This window comes from Loxodonta africana, chromosome 5 (assembly GCF_030014295.1).
Source record: "Loxodonta africana isolate mLoxAfr1 chromosome 5, mLoxAfr1.hap2, whole genome shotgun sequence".
NCBI lineage: Eukaryota > Metazoa > Chordata > Mammalia > Proboscidea > Elephantidae > Loxodonta > Loxodonta africana.
In genome coordinates, this window is record NC_087346.1 from 42825796 (window position 1) to 42847612 (window position 21817).

The 21817-nt window shown below is 35.7% G+C and overlaps 1 protein-coding gene across 13 annotated transcripts in view; it reads left to right on the forward strand.

Annotated features, from left to right (window-relative positions):
* TBCK (TBC1 domain containing kinase) overlaps nucleotides 1-21817 on the forward strand; it is a 284662-nt gene that overhangs the window by 24961 nt on the left and 237884 nt on the right. For all 13 annotated transcript variants that reach the window (XM_064285475.1, XM_064285476.1, XM_064285474.1 and 10 more), the window contains one exon: nucleotides 2120-2192. In XM_064285475.1, coding sequence (XP_064141545.1) covers nucleotides 2120-2192 — 73 coding nt within the window. The remainder of the gene's footprint in view (nucleotides 1-2119; nucleotides 2193-21817) is intronic.

Consider the following 21817-nt stretch of genomic DNA (forward strand, 5'->3'; position numbering starts at 1 on the left):
ACACATTAAGAAAACCCAGTATCAAAGGTAGAAGAACTGGAAGCATAGGTAGAAGTGTCGGTCAGCAGAGGAGAATGAGGAAAGGGAGCCTGATAGATGCAAGAAAAGCTGCGAAGATGTGGTAAGATGCAAGGCAAAGGAGCGCAGCTTCCCAATTTAGTTTTCTGGTATTCAGCGTTATCTGTTTTTTCCCTCTGGAACTCCACAATTATACTGAATTGCTTGGAAATCAACTTTGCATGCCCTTTTCTTTTTAGAGTTGAAGAACTAGACTTTTTACGTCACAATTTTCTTTCCTTTTATTTCTCAGTAAGTGTTCTTTCAAATTTAAAGTTTTTATTTAGACCACTTGGAATCTTGCCTCTGAAACTGATAGCTTTCATTTATAGCATTTTTTATTTTTGTGTTTCTGATCGTTGTTGATAATACCACCACCTTAAACAGTTTCAATTTCACACCTCATGTGACTGCCCCTACACCAATGTTCTTCATCTCTGCTCCCACATGCAAGACCATACCTTGATCCATTCATTACTGAGAGCTGTTCATATACCTGATCTCCTACTCTAAACTTCCTTTTTCCTTCTTTTACTATCTCACTGTTCTACCCTTGAAACTTTTCATTTTTGTAAAACCTCCTCTTTGCAGTTGTCACTGTTTCTAATCTTCTTGCACCTTTATTTCTTCATCTTGTTTCAGTTTGTCATCTGTATTTTATGCTAACCTTCTTCGTCTGTCCTAGAACCCATTTTGCATAGGTGCTCGCTGGCACCGCAATTAATCTGTCCTGAAATAACTCCTAGTAAACCCAGTTATTCTTTTCTCTTGCTCCTCTTATATCCATTCATTTAACAAAAAAAATATTGATCTGATACTGTGTAAACATTGTGCTAGTCATAGAGATAACTGAGGGCCAGCCCTCAGAACTGTATAATCCCATTCTTAGATAGTTGCTCTGTTAGAAAATTTAAATTACATCATAATATTAGTTGTGTCTACTGCAATTTTATATTATTTAATTTCAGTAGGCCCCACGTTGTTGCAAACAATCCCAGATGAATGTTTGGTTCTTTCTCCAGAGCCATTATTCAGAACATTTTTGCATTTCTCAAGTTTCTAAACTCAATTTCAAAGACCTTGTATTTGAACAAGATCGTCTAGGCAAATATGTCCCTAACTCTTCAATCCCCCTTCTCTCCAAAATTTCCTTACGTCATCATCTAATCTTTTCTGAGTCTGTGTCAGAAGAAGAATCACTTCTTTTTTCTCAGGGTGAACTTTTCCATCTGTTTTTTTCTGATGCACATGGGGGAAACTCCAGAGAAAAACACAAAATGGAAAAGGACTGTTCTTTAATGTATTGTTTTATTAGACACATTGCCTTAGTTATCTAGTGCTGCTATAACAGAAATACGACAAGTGGATGGCTTTAACAAACAGAAATTTATTCTCTCAGCTTAGGAGGCTAGAAGCCTGAATTCAGGGCACCAGATCCAGGGAAAGGCTTTCTTTCTCTGTTGGCTCTGGGGAAAGTTCCTTGTCATCATTCTTCCCCTGGACTAGTAACTTCTCAGTGCAGAAGCTCCAGGTCCAAAGGGTGTGCTATGCTCCCAGCTCCTCTTTCTCTGTGGTAGGAGGTCCCTCTCCTGCTCACTTCTCTCTCCTTTTATCTCTTGTAAGGTAAACAGTGATGCAGGCCACACCCCAGGGGAGCTCCCCATACATCATATCAGGGCTTTGACCTAAGTAAAGGTGTTGTATCCAACCCTAATCCTCTTTAATATAACCTAACTTTGTCTCATTAACCACAGGCAGATATTAGGATTTACAACACATAGGACAATTACATCAGATCACGAAATGGAAGACAACTATAGAATACTGGAAATCATGGCCTAGCCAAGCTGACACATATTTTGGGGGGACACAATTCAATCCATGTCACATGTATCCTATTATTCTATATATTTGATAATTATGAAATTAATAGAGTCTGAGAAGCTTTTTTTAAATATTTTTATTTTGTACTATATGTTAATATCTTCAGTGGGATATATTATTTTGTTATTAAAATACTGTGTTAATAAAATATAAAGTATATTTGTTTTATTTTACTCAGAGAGACTGGTGGTGGTGGCTGAACACTGTGAACAGAGTTTGGAAGACTTGCTTCGAGAAAGGAAACCCGTGAGGTACTGTGTAGTATTAGGACGATTAAATGAAAAGCAGAAATTGGCAAGCAAAAGGCATTTTAACTAGAAACTGCAGTGTTTTGGTTTCTTCTGTTAATTGTTTAATGATAAAATCCAGGTGCAAATTTTCATTTTAAGACATTTAGTTCACAAGCCTCACAGAAATTTAACATGAACATTGTTCAATATTCAGCTTATATATATGCAGGTATTCTCCAAAGTACTTGACAAAAAATTCCCTAAAGAGGATATATAGGAAAGTTTGAAATTTTCTTAGTACTAAGCATTTCAGTAGCTGAGATTATTTTCCTGAACACAGCACATAGTAAGTTCTCACAGGATACTGGTATTCCTAGGGAAACAGTGAACTCATGAAATAAAGACAATGTTGGGGAGTATTGAGAAATAATAATCATGGAGGATTGAATAGAATTTAATGATACAAATATTAAATTCAGTTATTTCAGTGTCTGAATAAATTTCCTTTCTACCTCTTGTCAAGAAGAGTATGCGTTCTAAATTTTATTATAAATATACTATTATATGAACTTCATAGATTTTCTGAAATTATCTTAAAGTTCATCCAAAATCTTTCTTTAATAAATAAAGGAAGTTGCATTAAACCAATCAGAAGTGCTAGCCGGGACTGTTTATAGGGTTGTAAATATCTATTGGAGCTTAAAGAAATATTCTCATTTTTTAGAACTCTTCAATCACTGCCACATTCTACGTGAAAATAAATCTTTTTCAAAGGAAGAAAAAGAATGTTTATTTTACTAAGTGGTGTTTATTTGATAGAAGCAAAACAAATAGATTGAATTAAGGTACTTTTCTTGCTACTTTAAATGATTTGGTTCTTAAGTGATCTTTGGAATGAGAAGATGCAGATATCAAGTATACCATAGCCTTACTTGCCTCTTTAAGAAGTCCAGTCTGATCATAGGTCATAAAAATGACTTTTTTATATATTTAGAAATAGCTTAACCTTACTTTGTGTGTATGTTTTTGTACTTGTAGTTTTTGCATGTCACCAGCCTTTGATTTTGTTTGCTTTTTTTCTTAAAGAATGTACTACCCTTGCTCACCAGTATAAATCTGTACTTTTATTTATAGACCACTGCTGCTAAAAGCAATTCTCTGTGAAAGCTAGGTGAAATTAAAATTGAAAACCAGTTGTAGCCACATCTTTATCTAGGAAAAGAAAAAAAATCACTTTATTTTAGCTGAGTGCAGTACAATGAACTGCTTTTATATGGCCTTTCTAGCCATGGTATTGTAACTCCCACAAAATGATTGACTGAGACTATGGAAATTAATGACTTATGATTCACCAAGGAAATTGGTCAGTTTACTATACAAATTAAGTAACTTATGGTCTACCGAGGAAATCGGTCAATTCGTGGCCCTGGTGGGAGGGCCATGCCTTGAAATTGACAACGCGTTTCTGTACATAAAGGCCGTTCCCACAGAGTTTGTGGGGGTACCTTACTACCGTCAAGAAGAATCTGAAGAGGAGTGTGACCTTTGGACCAAGGACTGAGGGTCCCAGCACTGAGAAACCTCCTAGACCCAGAAGAGAGCTACACTGAAGACAGTGAGAAATGGCAGCAAGCACAGCAGAACCCTGCAGCAGAGAAACAGTGGTAACTCAGTGGGAACCAGGAGACCAGTGAGAGGCGGCTGCAGTGGGTTTGCTGACCCACAGAGCGCTACAGAGCTGACTGTCTTTCGAAGGAGGCTTGCTGGTACAATGGTGTGCCTCTGGGCACTTGGCAACAGAGCTAAGAGAGAGCTGTCACACTTGCCAGTGCAGGACAGAGTCCAGAATATGCCCTATGCTGGTGTTGCCTTGGAGGATCCTGTGCAGGGTCTTCTTACAGCAGGGTAGAGCTGGATGCTTCTGAGCAGGAGGCTTGCCAGCGGAACTAAAAGAGCTGTTAACACTTGCTGGTGCAGCAATTTTACTAGGTACCAATAAACCCAGACCAAACCCATTGCCATCAAGTCAATTCTGACTCATAGCAACCCTACAGGACAGAGTAGAACTGCTCCATAGAGTTTCTAAGTAGCGCCTGGTGGATTGAACTGCTGACCTTTTGGTTAGCAGCCATAGCTATTAACCACTGCACCACCCACTAGGTACAGGGCCTACTTAAATTTTACACTCTTGGCACCTCACTTGCCTCAGCCTAGTCCCAACCCTGCCTAGCTATTTAACCAAGAGAAAAGAAAAACACATATTCACCAGAAGGTTTGTACAAGAATGTTCCTAAAAACATTATTCATAGTAGCTCCAAACTGGGAAGAACGCAAATGTCCATCGACAGGAGAATGGATAAATAAATCATGATATATTTATGAGCAATAAAAAATAATGATCTCCTGATACATGCCAACACTTGGATGAATCTTAAAAATATTATGCTGAACAAAAGGTGCCAAACACAAAGTATTACATCCTTTCCTTTGTGTGAAGTTCTAAAACGATTAAAATTCATTTATGGGTATAGAAATAAATATAGTGATTGAACCTGGTTGTGGGAAGAGAGTAGTACAGGTACTGATTCAAATGACCATGCGGGAAGTTTTTGGGGTGATGGAAATTTGCTACATCTTAATCAGTATATTATTTAATCAGGGTATCAGGAGAGAAAGGAAAACAAGGTGAAAACTGCAATGCCTTTTATGATCTGGCCTCAGAAGCCACACACCATCATTTCTGCAATGTTATTTGTTACACAGCTCAATCCTATTCAGTCCGGAGAATTCTACAAAAGAATGTGAATCCCAGGAGTCAAGGGTCATTGGGGGCCATTTTGGAAGCTGGCTACCACAGAAGCCATAAAGATCATGCAAGTATTTAAAAAAAAAAAAAAAAAGGATTTAAATGCTAAAACAACATTGAACACTACCTGAAAATTAATTAACATGCTTAAAATTATTCCATATTCATTTAGGATACTTGAAGGCAGAGTATTAAAGGAATGTCTGAAGTACCAAAGCTAGAATAAGATCTCCATCAGCATCGCTATGCTAGAGCAGGGATGTTGCTCATGATTTTGTGCTCCCAGCACTTCCAGAGGCCTGTATAAGTCACACTGCAGTAATCCTCTGGTCGTTAGGGTGGTGACTGTAGAATGTTCCTTCTGATCTGCCATATTTTACCTCCCTACCCATTTATATCCTTCCTTTGCTTGTCAAGAAAAACCGATGCAGAAAAGCAGATTTCTATTTTCATCATTTTACCTTAACTCCGTTCTTTTTTTTTTGTTTTCACTTGTACTGTATAAGAATACAATCAGATATTGCTTTGCCAATAGGATTAAATCCATTAGGTCATGAAAAGTTTTACTTCTCTGGGCTTCTCATCCTTTATCCTTATTTTAGAGATGATGAATCTCATAGCAGTGAGCATCTAAAGAAACCACTTTTCTGTGTTTGTTTTCATGAAGATATAATGTTATAGATGGAAGCATATTCTCGGATAAACATGGATGAGATTAAATGCAAAATTTACTTGATCATTTATGCCATTTACATTTTATAAGTCTTTTTCATTTACTTAAAAATAGAACATATAGTAGCTTTTACAGAACTTTGTAATTTTTTTCAAGTGAAATATATTTCAATATTTTTATAAAGTACTAATTTTTTAACCATTCTGACAATAGACTAAAATTCAATATTTTCCTTGTACATTTTAGAATATAAAATTCAGCACTTACTGCCCTTGAGTAGAAATTATTCTGAAAGGTTCAGTTCCAACTTGTTATCTGATCCTTCCATCTAAATTGGCTTTGTTGAAAACTATTTGACTTTTCCACGTATTTGGATTACACTAATCTCTAATAACAAAGCCAGTTTCATGTGCGGAGTTAACGCTGCAATTTTAATTAATTCTGTAACCTGTATATGGAAATTGAGAAGATGTTCTTATGGCTTATAAATCAGTTCTTTCCCCTACAGCCAAAAATAAGCATCCTGCACCTGTAAGAAAGCCTGATACAAAGTCAACAGGAAATCTTCTATTTAGATGGAGTTGCAACTTGAGACCCATGATTTTTACTTGTCCATCTGTCTGTAACTGTTGCAAAACTGTAAGCTGCCAGTTGTCTGATAGTTATTTACAGTTGATTTTCCAAACTTAAATGCCATTTAAAGTATATTATCTTGAATTATATTTTGAAGAAAATTTTAAGTCCTTTGTGAAATTGGTAGGGTGGAGAGTAAGGGAATGAAAACTAGAAACTTAAAGAGAAACCTGTGTTGATTTACTCACTAAGATTTTTTTGTAAGAAATTTAATATTGTTTACCTATGTAATGTACTAAAACATTAAGTAGTAATTTGCATTACAACTACATTATAACTTAAGACAGTTTCACATTCCCCTAGAAAATTAAGCATTCTCTCTCTTTATATTTTTAATGACCATAAACATCTTTTGAGAATTCATGTTATCCAACCAGGTAATAATTTTGTGCTATGATCTGGAGAAATTATCAAGTTACTCTTTTATAAAGTAATGTTATCTGTTCAGAGAGTTTGCTAATGTGGTTTAAAGGACGGTAGCACCTACCATTTTCTTTAGAGCCCATTCAGGCTTGAGTATAAGGGATTAATCTTGAGAGAGATCCGCAGTCTCTCCAGTGGCTTCTATATGTTACCTGTGCCAGAACTCAAGCTTGCCAGTGTTTCTCTTCAGTTTCAGTTAAGTGATCACAATTATTTGTTGGAAACACAGAGGAATGGAATTCAATTAAACACCTGTAAATGTTAGGCTTCAAGAAAGAGAGAACGGGGTTTTGGAAGATTTTGTTTGAAGTTGTCTCATATTTGGTGCCTGTGAATCTACTTAATTGCTACACTAAAGCTAGATTCAAGATAGTGGAAACTAGAGAAATTTAGATCTTGACTTTTCTCTGAAATATTTTTCAGAGAATGCTAAAAAGGAGATACAGCTTCATCATTCCTAGTAAAGCTAGCCTGAGGAAATGGTTTGCCTTTTAAGTCTAGGTGTTATGTGGAAAGTATTTCCCTTCTGTGTTAGTATTATTCAGAGCTTCTACTTTCGCTTAATACGTAAAAGCGCTTGCAAGTGTAGCTCATGGACAGATATACGACAGAGTTTTGGCACTTGCAATAGTTTTTTCATTGTTCTTAAATTTGCAAGTGAAGGCGGGTTGGGCAGTGCAGGCATGTTTCTTTAATAAAATGTAATTTGTCATATGTTTTTAGGGTCATGGTTTGAAAACTTACCAGAGAACCATCAGCATTGCAGAGGTTATACATGGAGACTCTGATAGGAAGCAGATTATGTCTGTAGCTGTTTGCTACCTTGATGGAAAACATGATCTGACTGACTTGGATGAGTAAATTTTATTTGTCTCTATTTAAAGTTTGCCTACTCAGTGAGTTAGATACCCCAAAAGAATTTTGGACGCACTCTAGAATGTGGTCCAGATATAGATATTGAGGCACAAGTCACAGTCATCTGAAACAGAGAGTAGTCTTTATTTTAGGATATAAGGTGATGGGGGAAGCTGAGGCATTTATGCATTTTTGCTTTTAAGGGCCCTAGTTTCAAAATCCGTTTGAAACTATAACAATGTAGTAAAAAAATGGAGTCGTATGTACCTGATCTGTACTCTTCTTCCTGTTTTACCTGTTTTTTATTTTTTAAAGAAGGAAAGAGATACCAAAATGTGCTCTCTGCTTAGGCTTGCAATCCTGCAGTTATCTTTTGCTTTCTCGCTTTCTTGTATCCTATATTCCTATATCAAGTACTGTTAATATAACCTTGGTGATGTTTCTTGTCGCAGCTGTCCTCTGCATTCTTTAGTTCAGGCCTTCACTAACAAACAACTTGCAGTATTCTCCTAAATGGTCTCCCTACCTTGAGTCTTTCCATACTCGACAGTGCTACTTTCTGCTGCTGTGTTAATATTAAAGTTCAGTCCATTCCCTGCTCAGAAACATTTGTTGGCTCTCCATTTTTTTCTCTGAATAAAATGCGGTTTACAGGTATAAGATCTGACTCCAATCTCATTCTCTATACTATTTCTAAATAGGCCAAGTAGTTTTACTATTACCATTATAAAGTTGAGGAGATTTAGTGCCAGAGAATTGAAATACACTGTGGAGAGTGAGCTGTGTCTTTTTTGCCAAATGATGTGTCTCCAATATTTAGCACAATGTGTAGCACTTCTTCCAGTAATGCTGTTTCTTCTGTCTCCCTCTTTACCCTTCATCTCAACCAAACCATAAATGCTATTTTCCTTCTCCAAAATCCTTTAATACATTGCATCTCTCTAATAGTAAGTTACCTTTCCCTTTCTAGCTTGTATTTGTTTACATGTAATTATACAATTAAGAAATGTATGGTTTAGCTTCCCTAATCATAAATGTTTTGACACAGGTGCTATAATTTATTTGTTTTTCTATTTCCTAAAGTTATTAGCATAAGGATTTACATAATGTTAATCTGTTGGTAAATGAACTATCGAGTGAACTAATTATACTTTCAGTCTAATCATGCAGTTTTAATTATGCTTTTTTGACTATTATTTTCCTTTTAATCACATGTTAAAATTTTATTTTCCAAACAACTTTGAGTGAAACCAAACCTGTTGCCGTCGAGTCAATTCCAACTCATAGAGACCCTATAGTACAGAGTAGAACTGCCTCATAAGGTTTCCGAAGGAGCAGCTGGTAGATTTGAACTGTCAGCCTTTTGGTTGGCAGCCTAGCTCTTAACCACTGAGCAACCAAGGCTCTGTTAGAATGCAAATATTGTTAATTTGTTTATAATTTTCTTGGAAATGCTTTTTTTTTTTTAATTAATTTTTATTAAGCTTCAAGTGAACATTTACCATTCCAATCAGTCTGTCACGTGTAGGTTTACATACATCTTACTCCCTTCTCCCACTTGCTCTCCCCCTATTGAGTCAGCCCTTTAAGCCTCTCGTTTCGTGCCAATTTTTTTAAGATTAAATAATTGTCACCATTACATGAAACAAATTGTTGATTGATTAAAAACATATCATGGCTTATTTATTTATTTATTTTTAACAGACAGTAACCAATGTGTGTAAAAGGAGCCTTGGTGCTCAGTGGTTAAGCACTTGGCTGCTAACTGAAAGTTTAGCGGTTCAAACCTACCAGCAGGAGAAAGACATGGTGGTCTGCTTCCATAAAGATTTACACCCTTGGAAACCCCGTGAGGCACTTCTGCTCTGTCCTATAGGTTTGCTATAAGGTTACTATGAGTCAGAATAGACTCAGCGGCAACAGTTTTATTTTTTTGATGTTTAATGTGTGTTGAGTTATGGTATTGGCCAAGAATATTGACTATACCGTGGCCTGCCAGAAGAACAAACAAATCTGTCTTGGAAGAAGTACAGCAGGAATGCTCCTTAGATACGAGGATAGCAAGACTTCGTCTCATGTACTTTTGACATGTTATCAGGAGGGACCAATCCTGAGAGAAGGACATAATGCTTGGTAAAGTAGAGGGTCAGCGAAAAAGAGGAGGACCTTCAATGAGATGGATTGAAACAGTGGCTGCAACAATGGGCTCAAATATAGCAAAGATTGTGAGGATGATGCAGGACTGGGTGGTGTTTGGTTCTGTTGTACATACGGTGGTCACTATGAGTTGTAACTGACTTGAGGGCACCTAACAACAACAATAATGTGTGTACATTCATAATAATGTTTTCAAGTCAGGTGATCTGAATTTTCAAGATAATGTTTATTAACAAGGAATATTTATGGGTGTATGTTGATTTAATAATCTAAATATTTATTTTGAGAATCTAAACATCTACTAGATATCTTATTTAAATATCTAATTTCTTATTAATTATGGATAACACAGAGGTATATTGTTGACCTTCTCTGCTAGAGTCACCTTGAAAATATGAAACTATAGCTAATTATAGCTATAATTCACCCTGGAGAGTTTTTTTTTTTTTTTAATTCAAATGTAACTGGGCCTTCAAATCCTTCCTGTAATTTACATACATTTATTATGAATTATTTGAAATGCTAACACTGTTATTTGTAACTAAAATTTAATTTGCTTACTTAATTAGAGATCATATTCTGATACCTTTATGGCAATCTATTCTCCTTCCCCCTCTCACTCACCACCTTCATGGCTTACAGTTTTTTTTACTTCCATATGCAGTTATTTATAACTGTTCTTTTTGTTGTTAGGTGTTGCCAAGTTGATTTTTAATCCAAGTAGAATGAAATTGTTGACACTTCTTTTTTTTCTTCATTTATCATGATGCTGTTTATTGTTCCTGTTGTGAAGATTTTTGCTTTCTACACATTTATGTGTAATCCATACTGAAGGCTGTAGTCTTAGATCTTCTTCATATAGTCTGGCTTTGTGGATTATTTGTTGAGCCTACAGATTGCAAAAATATCCTCAAAGGATTCAACCCAGCCACACACTTTTCCAATTTTAAACCATACAGCATCTCCTAGTTCTTTTCCAATGTTACCCTATATAAAAAAAAAAAAAAAACTTGCCGAATCAATGTTTCTTCATCGATATACAATAACTTACTGATTGGGTAAATGTTCTTACTAGAACCTTTTAGTAATACCACCTCTTTCGTATTCACCTATGTAATTTTTTTTTCTAGTCATCTAACTCATTACCAGTACCAGTTGCCATTGAGTCAGTTCTAACTCATGGTGGCCTGTGTGTGTCAGAGTAGAAACATGCTCATTATTGAGGACAGAGAACTATTTCAGTGTCCATATACAAAAAGGATGGCCAGGGCAAGCCTAAATTTGTTCATGTAGATTGTAACTGCTCTTATCTGTTACAGACAACTTTTTCTAGTAAAATAACTTCAATTGAAAATTTGACTGAAAGATTACGTGCACCGTCTTTAGAGAGTGAAAACAAGAGTAATGGCTAGATTGAGAAAGGAGAGAGGACTGTGTTTGAGATGAGGAATATATGTAACAGAGGTTATAAATGTATTTGAGCCCAGGCAGAGAATTTAAATGAGTGAATTGTACTGAGCTAGATCTGGGTTAAATGGGATGTACCACGTTCAAACGACACATTGCATTGGGCAAATCTGCTGCAAAAGCCCTCTTTAAAGTGTTGAAAAGCAAAGATGTCACTTTGAGAACTAAGGTGCACCTGATTCAAGCCACGGTGTTTGCAGTGGCTTCATATGCATGCGAAAGCTGGACGACGAATAAGGAAGACCTAAGAAGAATTGATGCCTTTGAATTATGGTGTTGGTAAAGAGTATTGAATATACCATGAACTACTAGAAGAACAAACAAATCTGTCTTGGAAGAAGTATAGCCAGAATGCTCCTTGGAACTGAGAATGGCAAGCTTTGTTTCACATACTTTGGACGTATCAGGAGGGACCTGTCCCTGGAGAAGGACATCATGCTTGGTAAGATGGTCATCGAAAAAGAGGAAGACCTTCAATGAGGTGGGTTGCCACAGTGGCTGCAACAATGGGCTCAAACAGAGCAATAATTGTGAAAATGGTACAAGACTGGGCAGTGTTTCCTTCTGTTGTACATAGGGTTGCTATGCATTGGGAATGACTCAACAGTACCTAACAAGAGATACGTTTAAAGGGAGCAGCTGTTACTCAGCTGCAGCCAGTTGTTGCCAAGTAAGAATGTGGCCTCGTGTTATCCAATCTTTAAATCTTCAAAAGCACTCAGAATCTGGGTTCTTATGTGAAATCTGAAAATTTCTAAATTTTATGGAGTAATTAAAAGGTTCTAAAACACCACAACCCAGTCAAAACAGAATATATAATATACTAACTTTGGCCAATGGGCAGTCAATTTGCAATATCTGATATAAGAAGTTGTTATTGATATATGAAGGTAAAATTTCATCCATGCGTTGTCTTAGTTGAATGGATGGAGTCATCGTGGCAAATAATAAAAAATATTGGGTATTTAACTTTTTAGAACCACTCATTTGAACACATTGGAAAGAGAAGGTGAAATGTCTGTGTTTCCTAATTTTACCAGTGAGGTGAGAAACTATATACTTTTTTAAGTATGATGGGATGATAACAGTTTCCTGTACTGGGAATTATTTTCACTTATAATAATTTGTATTTAAGAAATTATCTGTGTATAGCCTCAGGGGTTAGCTGTCCCAGTGATTTTTTTTTTTTTTTCCAGTTACAATTTGCTTTACCTGTTGTCCTAGAGTCAAATCTCACTCATGGCAACCCCATAGGATTTCCAAGGCTTGTAATCTTAATGGAAGCAGAGTGCCACATCTTTCTACCTTGGAGCATCTGGTGGGTTTGAACTGCTGACCTTTCAGTCAGCAGGTGAGTGCTTAACTACTGCACCACCAGGGCTCCCTCCTTTTTGCTTTAAAAAAAAAATTCTTTCAGTTAATGAGTAAGCCTCAGTAAACTAACTATGGTAGAAATTTTTGCTTAGGAGTTGCATTTTCAATTTTATTTTGTAGTATCGTCTATGTCCAGAAAAGGCAAAACAAGGAAGAAATAGTAAAGTTTATCAGTATAATTTCCTATCACGAAATCTTTGAAAAGCAGAAAGCTCTGAGCTGATGAATTGTAAGATGTAAAAATATAAAAGAGCTACAGTTGAATAAGCTGTTGTTAGGTGCCATTGAGTTGGTTCTGACTCATAGTGGCCTATGTACAACAGAACGAAACACTGCCTGGTGCTGCGCCATTCTCGGAGTCATTGTTACACTTGAGCCCATTGTTGAGGGTATTCCTCTTTTTCATTGACCCTCTACTTTACCAAGCATGATGTTCTTCTCCAGGGACTGATCCCTCCCGATAACATGTGCAAAGTACGTGAGAAGTAGTCTCGCCATCCTTGCTTCTAAGGAACATTCTGGTTGTACTTCTTCCAAGGCAGATTTGTTCATTCTTTTGGCAGTCCATGGTATACTCTGTATTCTTTGCCAATACAATTTAAAGGCATCAATTCTTCTTTGATCTCCATTATTCATTTTCCAGCTTTTGCATGCATATGAGATGATTGAAAACGCCATGGCTTGGGTCAGGTGCACCTGAGTCTTCAAGGTGACATCTTTGCTTTTTAACACTTTAAAGAGCTCTTTTGCAGCAGATTTGCCCAACACAATGCGTCTTTTGACTGACTTCTTGACTACTGCTTCCATGGTTGTTGATTGTGGATCCAAGTAAAATGAAGTCCTTGACAACTTCACTCTTTTCTCTGTTTATCATGATTTTACTTATTGATCCAGTTGTGAGGATTTTTGTTTTCTTTATGTTGAGGTGTAATCCGTACTGAAGGCTGTGGTCTCTGATCTTCATCAGTAAGTGCTTCAAGTCCTCTTCACTTTCAGCAAGCAAGGTTGTGTCATCTACATAAAACATGTTGTTAATTAGTCTTCCTCCAAACTTGATACCCCGTTCTTCATATAGTCCAGCATCTCGGATTGTTTGCTCAGCATAATTGAATAGGTATGGTGAGAGGATACAACCTTGATGCACAACTTCCTGACTTTAAGTCATTCAGTATCCCCTTGTTCTGTTTGAATGACTGCCTCTTGATCTATGTACAGGTTCCTCATGGGCACAATGAAGCGTTCTGGAATTCCCGTTCTTCGCAGTGCTATCCATAATTTGTTGTGATCCACACAGTCGAATGTGTTTGCATAGTCAGTAAAGCCCAGGTAAACATCTTTCTGGTATTCTTCACTTTCAGCCAAGAGGCATCTGACATCAGCAGTGATATCCCTGGTTCCATGTCCTTTGCTGAATCCAGCTCGAATTTCTGGCAGTTCCCTGTCAATATACTGCTGCAGCTGCTTTTGAATGATCTTTAGCAAAATTTTGCTTGCATGTGATATTAATGATATTGTTCTATAATTACTGCATTCAATTGGATCACCTTTCTTGGGAATAGTCATAAATATGGATCTCTTCCAGTCAGTTGGCCAGGTAGCTGTCTTCCAAATTTCTTGGCATAGACGAGAGAGCACTTCAGTGCTGCATCCATTTGTTGAAACATCTCAGTTGGTATTACGTCAATTCCTGGAGCCTTGTTTTTGGCCAGTGCCTCACTGCAGATTGAATTTCTTCCTTCGGTACCATCAATTCCCGATCACATGTTACCTCCTGAAATGTTTGAACGTCGACCAATTCTTTTTAGTATAGTGACTGTGTGTATTCCTTCCATCTTCTTTTGATGCTTCCTGTGTTGTTTAATATTTACCCTGTAAAATACTTCAGTATTGCAACTCAGGACTTGAATTTTTTCTTCAGTTCTTTCAGCTTGAGAAATGCCAAGGGTGTTCTTCCCGTTTGGGTTTCTATCTCCAGGTCTCTGCATAAGTCATTATAATACTTTACTTTGTGTTCTAGAGCCGCCCTTTGAAATCTTCAGTTCAGCTCTTTTACTTCATCATTTTTTCCTTTCACTTCGGCTACTTGATGTTCAAGAGCAAGTTAGAGAGTTTTTTCTGACATCTATTTTGGTCTTTTGTTTCTTGTCTTTTTAATGACCTCTTGCTTTCTTCATGTATGATATCCTTGATATCATTCCACAACTTGTCTGTGTTTGGTCATTGTTGTTCAATGCATCAAATATATTCTTGAGGTGGTCTCTAAATTCAAATGGGATATACTCATGGTCATACTTTGGGTCTTGTGGACTTCTAATTTTCTTCAGTTTCAGCTTGAACTCGCATATGAACAATTGATATTCTGTTCCATAGTTGGCCCCAGACCTCGTTCTAACTGATGATATTGAGCTTTTTCTTCATCTTTTTCCACAGATGTAGTCGATTTGATTCCTGTGTATTCCATCTGGCAAGGTCCACGTGTATAGTCTCCATTTATGTATTGGATAAGTACTTGGAGTTAAACTACAAGAGGCTCAGAGACTTTTTAGTGTTTTGTTTTTGTCCCTTTTGTTGTTAGCTATACTTCTTTGCTTTTTAGTAATTATGTTAGGAATTACAATATGTATCCCTAATTTCTTACAGTCTTACATGCATTAATATTATGCCAATTTATATATAATAAAGGAACATTATAACAGTGCATTTCTATTTAGTACTGTTCTCTCATCTTAGTATATTGTCATTTATTTTAAATTTTTCGTTTACTTTTACATGTATTATAAATCTCACAATACATCGTTACCATTTTTTGCTTTAAGCAATACCTTTAGAGACATTGAGAAATGCAGGGAAATTTTTTGTTAACTGTGTATTTACCATTTCCTGAACTCTTCCTTCATTTTGATCCAAGTTTCCATCTGGTATCACTTTCCTTCAGGCTGAAGAATTTCCTTTAAAATTCTTCTAGTGCACGTCTGATGGTGACAAATCCTCACAGCTTTTATCCTCTGAAAATGTCTTTATTTCATCTTAATTTTTCCCCTTTAAGTTAGCATTTTATTATAAATTTTTAAACACATTGAAGTTGAAAGAATTGTACAATGAATACCCATATCTAGATTCTCCAGTTAACATTTTTCTAACTTTTGCTTTATTACTATCTATCCATCTTTCTACCCAGTTGTGAAATCATTGTGTTTTATTGATAGATTTCACAGTGAATTGCAGATGTGAGTGCACTTCATCCTTAAATATTTCAACATGCATGTCGTTAACTAAAATTCATTCTCTGTTTATGTTTTACTTTTAGGTAAAATTTACATACAGTGAAGTACAAAATACTTTAAGTGTACCCATTCAGTGAATTTTGATAAACATATACACCTGTGTAATTCAGATGCCTATCAAGACTGGATCGCCACCATCATCGTAGAAATTTCCCTCCTGCCCCTTGCAACTAAATCCCCAATCTTGCATTGCCAGAGGCAACCACGTTTCTGATTTTTTTTTTTTTTTAACTTTAGTTTTGGTTATTTCAGCACTTTATATAATTGAAATCAGGCAATAGATACCTTTTTTCCATAAAGCTTCTTTCATTCAGCCTTATGTTTGTGAGATTCATCCATGCACTTTCATATATTAGGACTTATTCCTTTTTATTGCTAAATTATATTCTATTTTATGAATATACCACAGTTCATGTAGCAATTTTTTGTTGATGAATTCCTGAGTTGTTTTCAGGTTTTTGCCTCTCGTGACTAAAACTGCTATGAATGTTCTTGTAAGTCTTTTTTTTTTGGAGGGGGGAGGTATGTGTTTTCATTTCTCTTGGGTAAATACATAGGAGTAGAATTGAAAGGTTATAGGATAGATGTATGATTAATATTTTAAGAAACCGCCCAGAGCTTTTTTCCTAAGTGTACCTTTTTACAGTTCCACAATGTATAAGAGTTCTGGTCTCTCCACATCCTGGGCAAGATGTTGAATATTTTTCATGTGCTTGTTGGACATTCATATCATGACATTCCTATTCAAATTCTTGCCCCTTTTTTTAAAAGTGGATTGTTGGTCTTTTTATTATGATTTGTAGGAATTCGTCTTGTATATTCTCCATTCATACACTGTTAGATCTTTTTTGCAAATATTTTCTGCCAGCCTGACTTGCCTATTTATTCTTGTAAAGGTGTATCTTGATGAGCAGAAGTTATTATTTATGATGAATTCTAATATATCAAATTTTTCTTTTATGGTTATTGCTTTTTGTTCTCTGCCTAAGTAACCGTTGCCTACTACCAAGGATGAAGATATTACCATATGTTTTCTTCTGGAAACATAGTTTTAAATTTTATGTTGGGTCTGTGATCCATCTCATATTTGTACGTGGTATGCTGGTTCAGTCTATGCCACATGAATATCCTTCTAGCACCAACTGATAAAAATACTTTCCACTTTGGATTGCTTTGGTAACTTTATTGAAAATAAAATTAACTGGTAAGTATAGGTATGTTTCTGGGCCGTTTTGTTTCATTTATCTATCCATTTATCTTTATACGAGACCATGCTGTTTTAATTAGTATCATTTTAGAGTAAGTCTTGAAGTCGGGAAGTATAGGTCCTCCAACTTTGTTTTTCTTTTTCAAGATTGCTTTAACTGTCCATGGTTCTTTGCATTTTCACATAAATTTTAGTAAGCTTCTCAGTTTCTAAAAATATCTGTTGATGTATGTTTGGGGTTGTATTGTATCTGTGAATCAATTTAGGGCAAACAGACATCTTAACAATATTGAGTCTTCCAGTAGATATACATAGTATTGCTCTCCTGATTTTTAGATATTCTTTAATTTCTCTTGGCAATATTTTATACTTTAAGATGTAGAATTTATGCTCTTTTGTTTATTTCTAAGTATTTTATGTTCTGATACTATTATAGATAAAATTATGTTTTTTAATTTGTTCGCCAGTTGTTTGTTGATGTTGTAGTTGTTGGGTGCCATCTAGTTGATTTCAACTTATAGCGACCATATAGGACAGAGTAGAATTGCCCCGTATGGTTTCCAAGGAACAGCTGGTGGATTTGAATTGCTGACCTTTTGGTTAGCAGCCAACCTCTTAATCACTGTCCCACTGAATATAAAAATACAAGTGATTTTTTTTTTTTTTTTCTTTTTAGTATCAGCCTTGTTTCCTGTATCCTTGCTAAATTTGCTTATTCAAATAGTTTTGTAGCTTCCTTAGGATTTTCTACATAAGCAGTCATATCATCATTGAATGCAAATATGTTTAAACTTTTTCAAATAAATCTTTGTAATTTATATTTCTTTTTCTCGACCTGTTGTACTGGCTGGGACCTCCAGTTCAGTGCTGAATATATGTATTGAATGGTCTTCTTAACATTATTTCAGATCTTTGAGGCTTATATTCAATATTTGACCATTATGTAAGATACTAGCTGTATGGTTTTTGTAGATGGCCTTTATTAGGTTGAGTAAATGCTCTTATATTTCTGATTGGCTGAGATACTTTTAAATCACGAATGAGTTTAAATTTGCGAAATGCTTTTTTCAGTATCTACTGAGATTATGATATGATTTTTCTCCTTTATTTAAATGGTAAATTACCTTGGTTGATTTTTGAATTTTAAAATTTGAGATATAATTCATATGCCATAAAATTCACCCTTTTATATTGTAAAATTTAGAAATTTTTAGTATTTTCACAAGATGGTACAACTGTCACCACTATATAACTCCAGAACATTTTCATCACCTCTCAAAAAATTCCAATACTCAATAGCAGTCCCTTACTCCCTCCTTCTCCTTAGTCCCTGACAACCTCTAATCTGCTTTCTGTTTCTACATCTTTGCCTATCTTGGACATTTTGTATAAATGGAATCATACAATGTATGGCCTCTTATGTCTGTCTTCTTTCACTTAACGTAATATTTTCAAGGTTCATCCATGTTGTACCATGTATCAGGGCTTGATTTCTTTTAATGGATGAATACCATCCCCCAAACCAAAACCAAACCCATTACTGTCGAGTCGATTCTGATCCATAGCAACCCTATAGGACAGAGTAGAACTGCTGCCTAGGGTTTCCAAGGGGCAGCTGGTGGATTTGAACTGCCGGCCTTTTGGTTAGCAGCTGAGCTCTTAAATGCTGTGCCACCAGAACTCTGTACCATGATGAGTTTATCCATTTATCTGTTGATGGGCATTTGTGTTATTTCTACCTTTTGGTTGCTATGAATAATGCTGCTGTGAAGACTCCTGTACAAATTTTTATGTCAATATATATTTTCTCTTGTTGATATACTTAGGAGTGGAATAGGTTATATGGTAACTCTGTGGTTAACTTTCCAGGTTACTGCCAAATTGTTTTTCCTAGCAGCTACACATTTTAACATCCACTCCAGCAATATATGAGGGTTTAAATTTCTCCACAATCTTACCAGTGTTTGTTATGGTTATTCTTTTGATTATAGCTATCGTAGTTGATGTGAAGTGGTATCTAATTGTGATTTTCCCTAATCAGCTTGTGATGCTGAGCATCTTTTCATGTGCTTATTGAACATTAGTGTATTTTCTTTGGAGAAATGTCTATTCAAGTTATTTGCCTATTTTTTAATAGGGTTATTTATCTTTCTATTTCTAGGCTGTATGATTTTTTAAAGTGTAAACTACCTTGGGGTAAACCAAACTTACTCGTAGTTGTTTATTCTTTTTATGTATTGTGGGATTCAATCTGCTGACGGTTTGCTAAGAATTTTTGCATCTATGTTCATGAGGTATATTGGCCTGTAATTTTATTCTTATTTTATTTTCTTGTAATATTTTTATTAAGTCTTGGTATGACAGTTATGCTGACCTAATAAAACAAGTTGGGAAGTAGTTCCTCCTTTTCTGTATTGTAAAGGAGTAGTCTGCTGGGCAGTCAGACCAGACAAGGATTTTATAACAGTTATTATAAATACGTTTTAGGAAAATATGTATATGATAATTGAATAGAGGGTAAACTTAGCAGAGGAAATAGTATTAGAAAAGACAGAGATGGAAATTCTAGAACTAAAAAATTTAATAATTAGAAGAAAAACTTCACTAACTGTGCTTTTCAACAGATTGGGTACTATCAAAGAAATGATCACTGAGCATGAAGAGAGGTCAAAGTGAATCATAGAAGGAATAAAAAAAAAAAAGGTGAAAAATAAAAAAACGTAGCCATCTAACTGAGCTGGAAAGGTAGAAACTAGAGTTTGGGGCTCCTAAGGCCACCGGCATTTTCCAGGAAAGGCATCGGAAATGAAGAAGCAGCATGAGGAAGTCTAGAAATCCTATTAAGATTTTGGTAAAATCCTAAGGTATCTTTGTGGAGGCTAGATGTAGAATTCATTTATTCACTAATTTGCTCATTTCTCAATTCTTAATCTCTGAGTCAGTTCTAAGAATAAAATAGCGTTAAGTTGTTAGAATTTGTTGCTCATTTAACAATGAATCACACAAACTGCCCAGCATCTAACTTTTTTATTAAGTATATCTATTAGTTTAAGTTTTCTTGGAAGATCATATGGTTCAGTGACATAGAAAAATGATAATATAATATAGTCTTTGAATAATACTAAGGCCTAGAGCAGAATCATCAATTCATAGCCTCTAGAACTTAAATGTTAAATTGTTTTAGGTAGAACAAATTTTCATAAATCACCAAACTGAGGGCTTGGGTTGCCCAAGGGGTGAATTCAAAATTGCTATCTAATGAGAAAGTTGGAAAAGTAATATAGCCATTATTTCTGGAAATGATAAAAGGCCTTTTGTGTTTTGATCAAAGAGAGATACTTTTGACTTAAATGAGGATATCTTACCCTCTCTCTGCATAAATGTCTGTAACCATAATTGTTGGCATAGTCAGAACTTTGCTCAGAGAGCAAGGCTTGATCTGATTAGTTGCTTAAACAAGTACTTGATTTCAGCCCCAGAACTGAAATCAAGTACTCCTGGACTGCAGATGACACAACCTTGCTTGCTAAAAGTGAAAAGGACTTTAAGCACTTACTGATGAAGATAAAAGACTACAGCTTTCAGCATAGATTATACCTCAACATAAAGAAAACAGAAATCCTCACAAGTGGGCCAATAAGCAACATCATGATAAATGGAAAAAATACTGAGGTTGTCAAGGATTTCATTTTACTTGGATCCACAATTAACACACATAGAAGTAGCAGTCCAGAAATCAAATGATATATTGCATTGGGCACATCTGCTGCAAAAGGCCTCTTTAAAGTGCTAAAAAGCAAAGATCTCACCTGGACTAAGGTGCATATGACCAAGCCATGGTATTTCCAGTCGCCTCATGTGCATGTGAAAGCTGAACAATGAAAAAGGAAGACCAAAGAAGAATTGATGACTTTCAATTATGGTGTTGGGGAAGAATATTGAATATACCATGGACTGCCAGAGGAACGAACAAATCTCCCTTGGAAGAAGTATAGCCAGAATGCTCCTTAGAAGCAAGGATGGCTAGACTTTGTCTCACGTACTTTGACCACATTATCAGGAGAGACCAGTCCTTGAAGAAGGACATCGTGCTTGGCAAATAGAGGGTCAGTGAAAAAGAGGAAGACCTCCAACAAGATGGATTGGCACAGTGGCTGTAATAGCGGGCTCAAACATAGCAATGATTGTGAGTATGGCACAAGACTGGTCAGTGTTTTGTTCCATTGTACATAGGGTTGCTGTGAGTCGGAACCTACTTGGTGACACCTAACAATAACAATAATAGTTTGGCTTATCAGTGATTATTGTTTATGGTATCAAAAGCAGATGACAGGTACTGACTGACTTTGTTAATCAAGGCAATGGTCAGTGGTACGGTAATTATACCTGCAACTTTTCCTCTTACAAGATGCTAGCCTTGGAAAGCTATATCTATAATTAATTGATTGTGATAAATATTTTAGGTGCTCTACTTCTGAATGAGCTCTCTCTACTTTTTAAAAATAGAGTGTACTATACATTCAGTATATACCAAAGGAATGGTATGTTGTTGTTGGTAGGTGGTGTCAAGTCAGTTGTGACACAGAGCGATGATATAAAAGTGGTTAAATAAATTAAAGAGGTTAGTACCAATTTTAAGAGCTTAGAGACATTCTTTAGTTGGTGCATTCTTAAATTTAAAACATATATCCTTCATATAAGCAGAGAGGATAGAGAAAAAGAAAGGACACAAAATTTTATTAAATATGCATTGTGTTCCAGTTACTT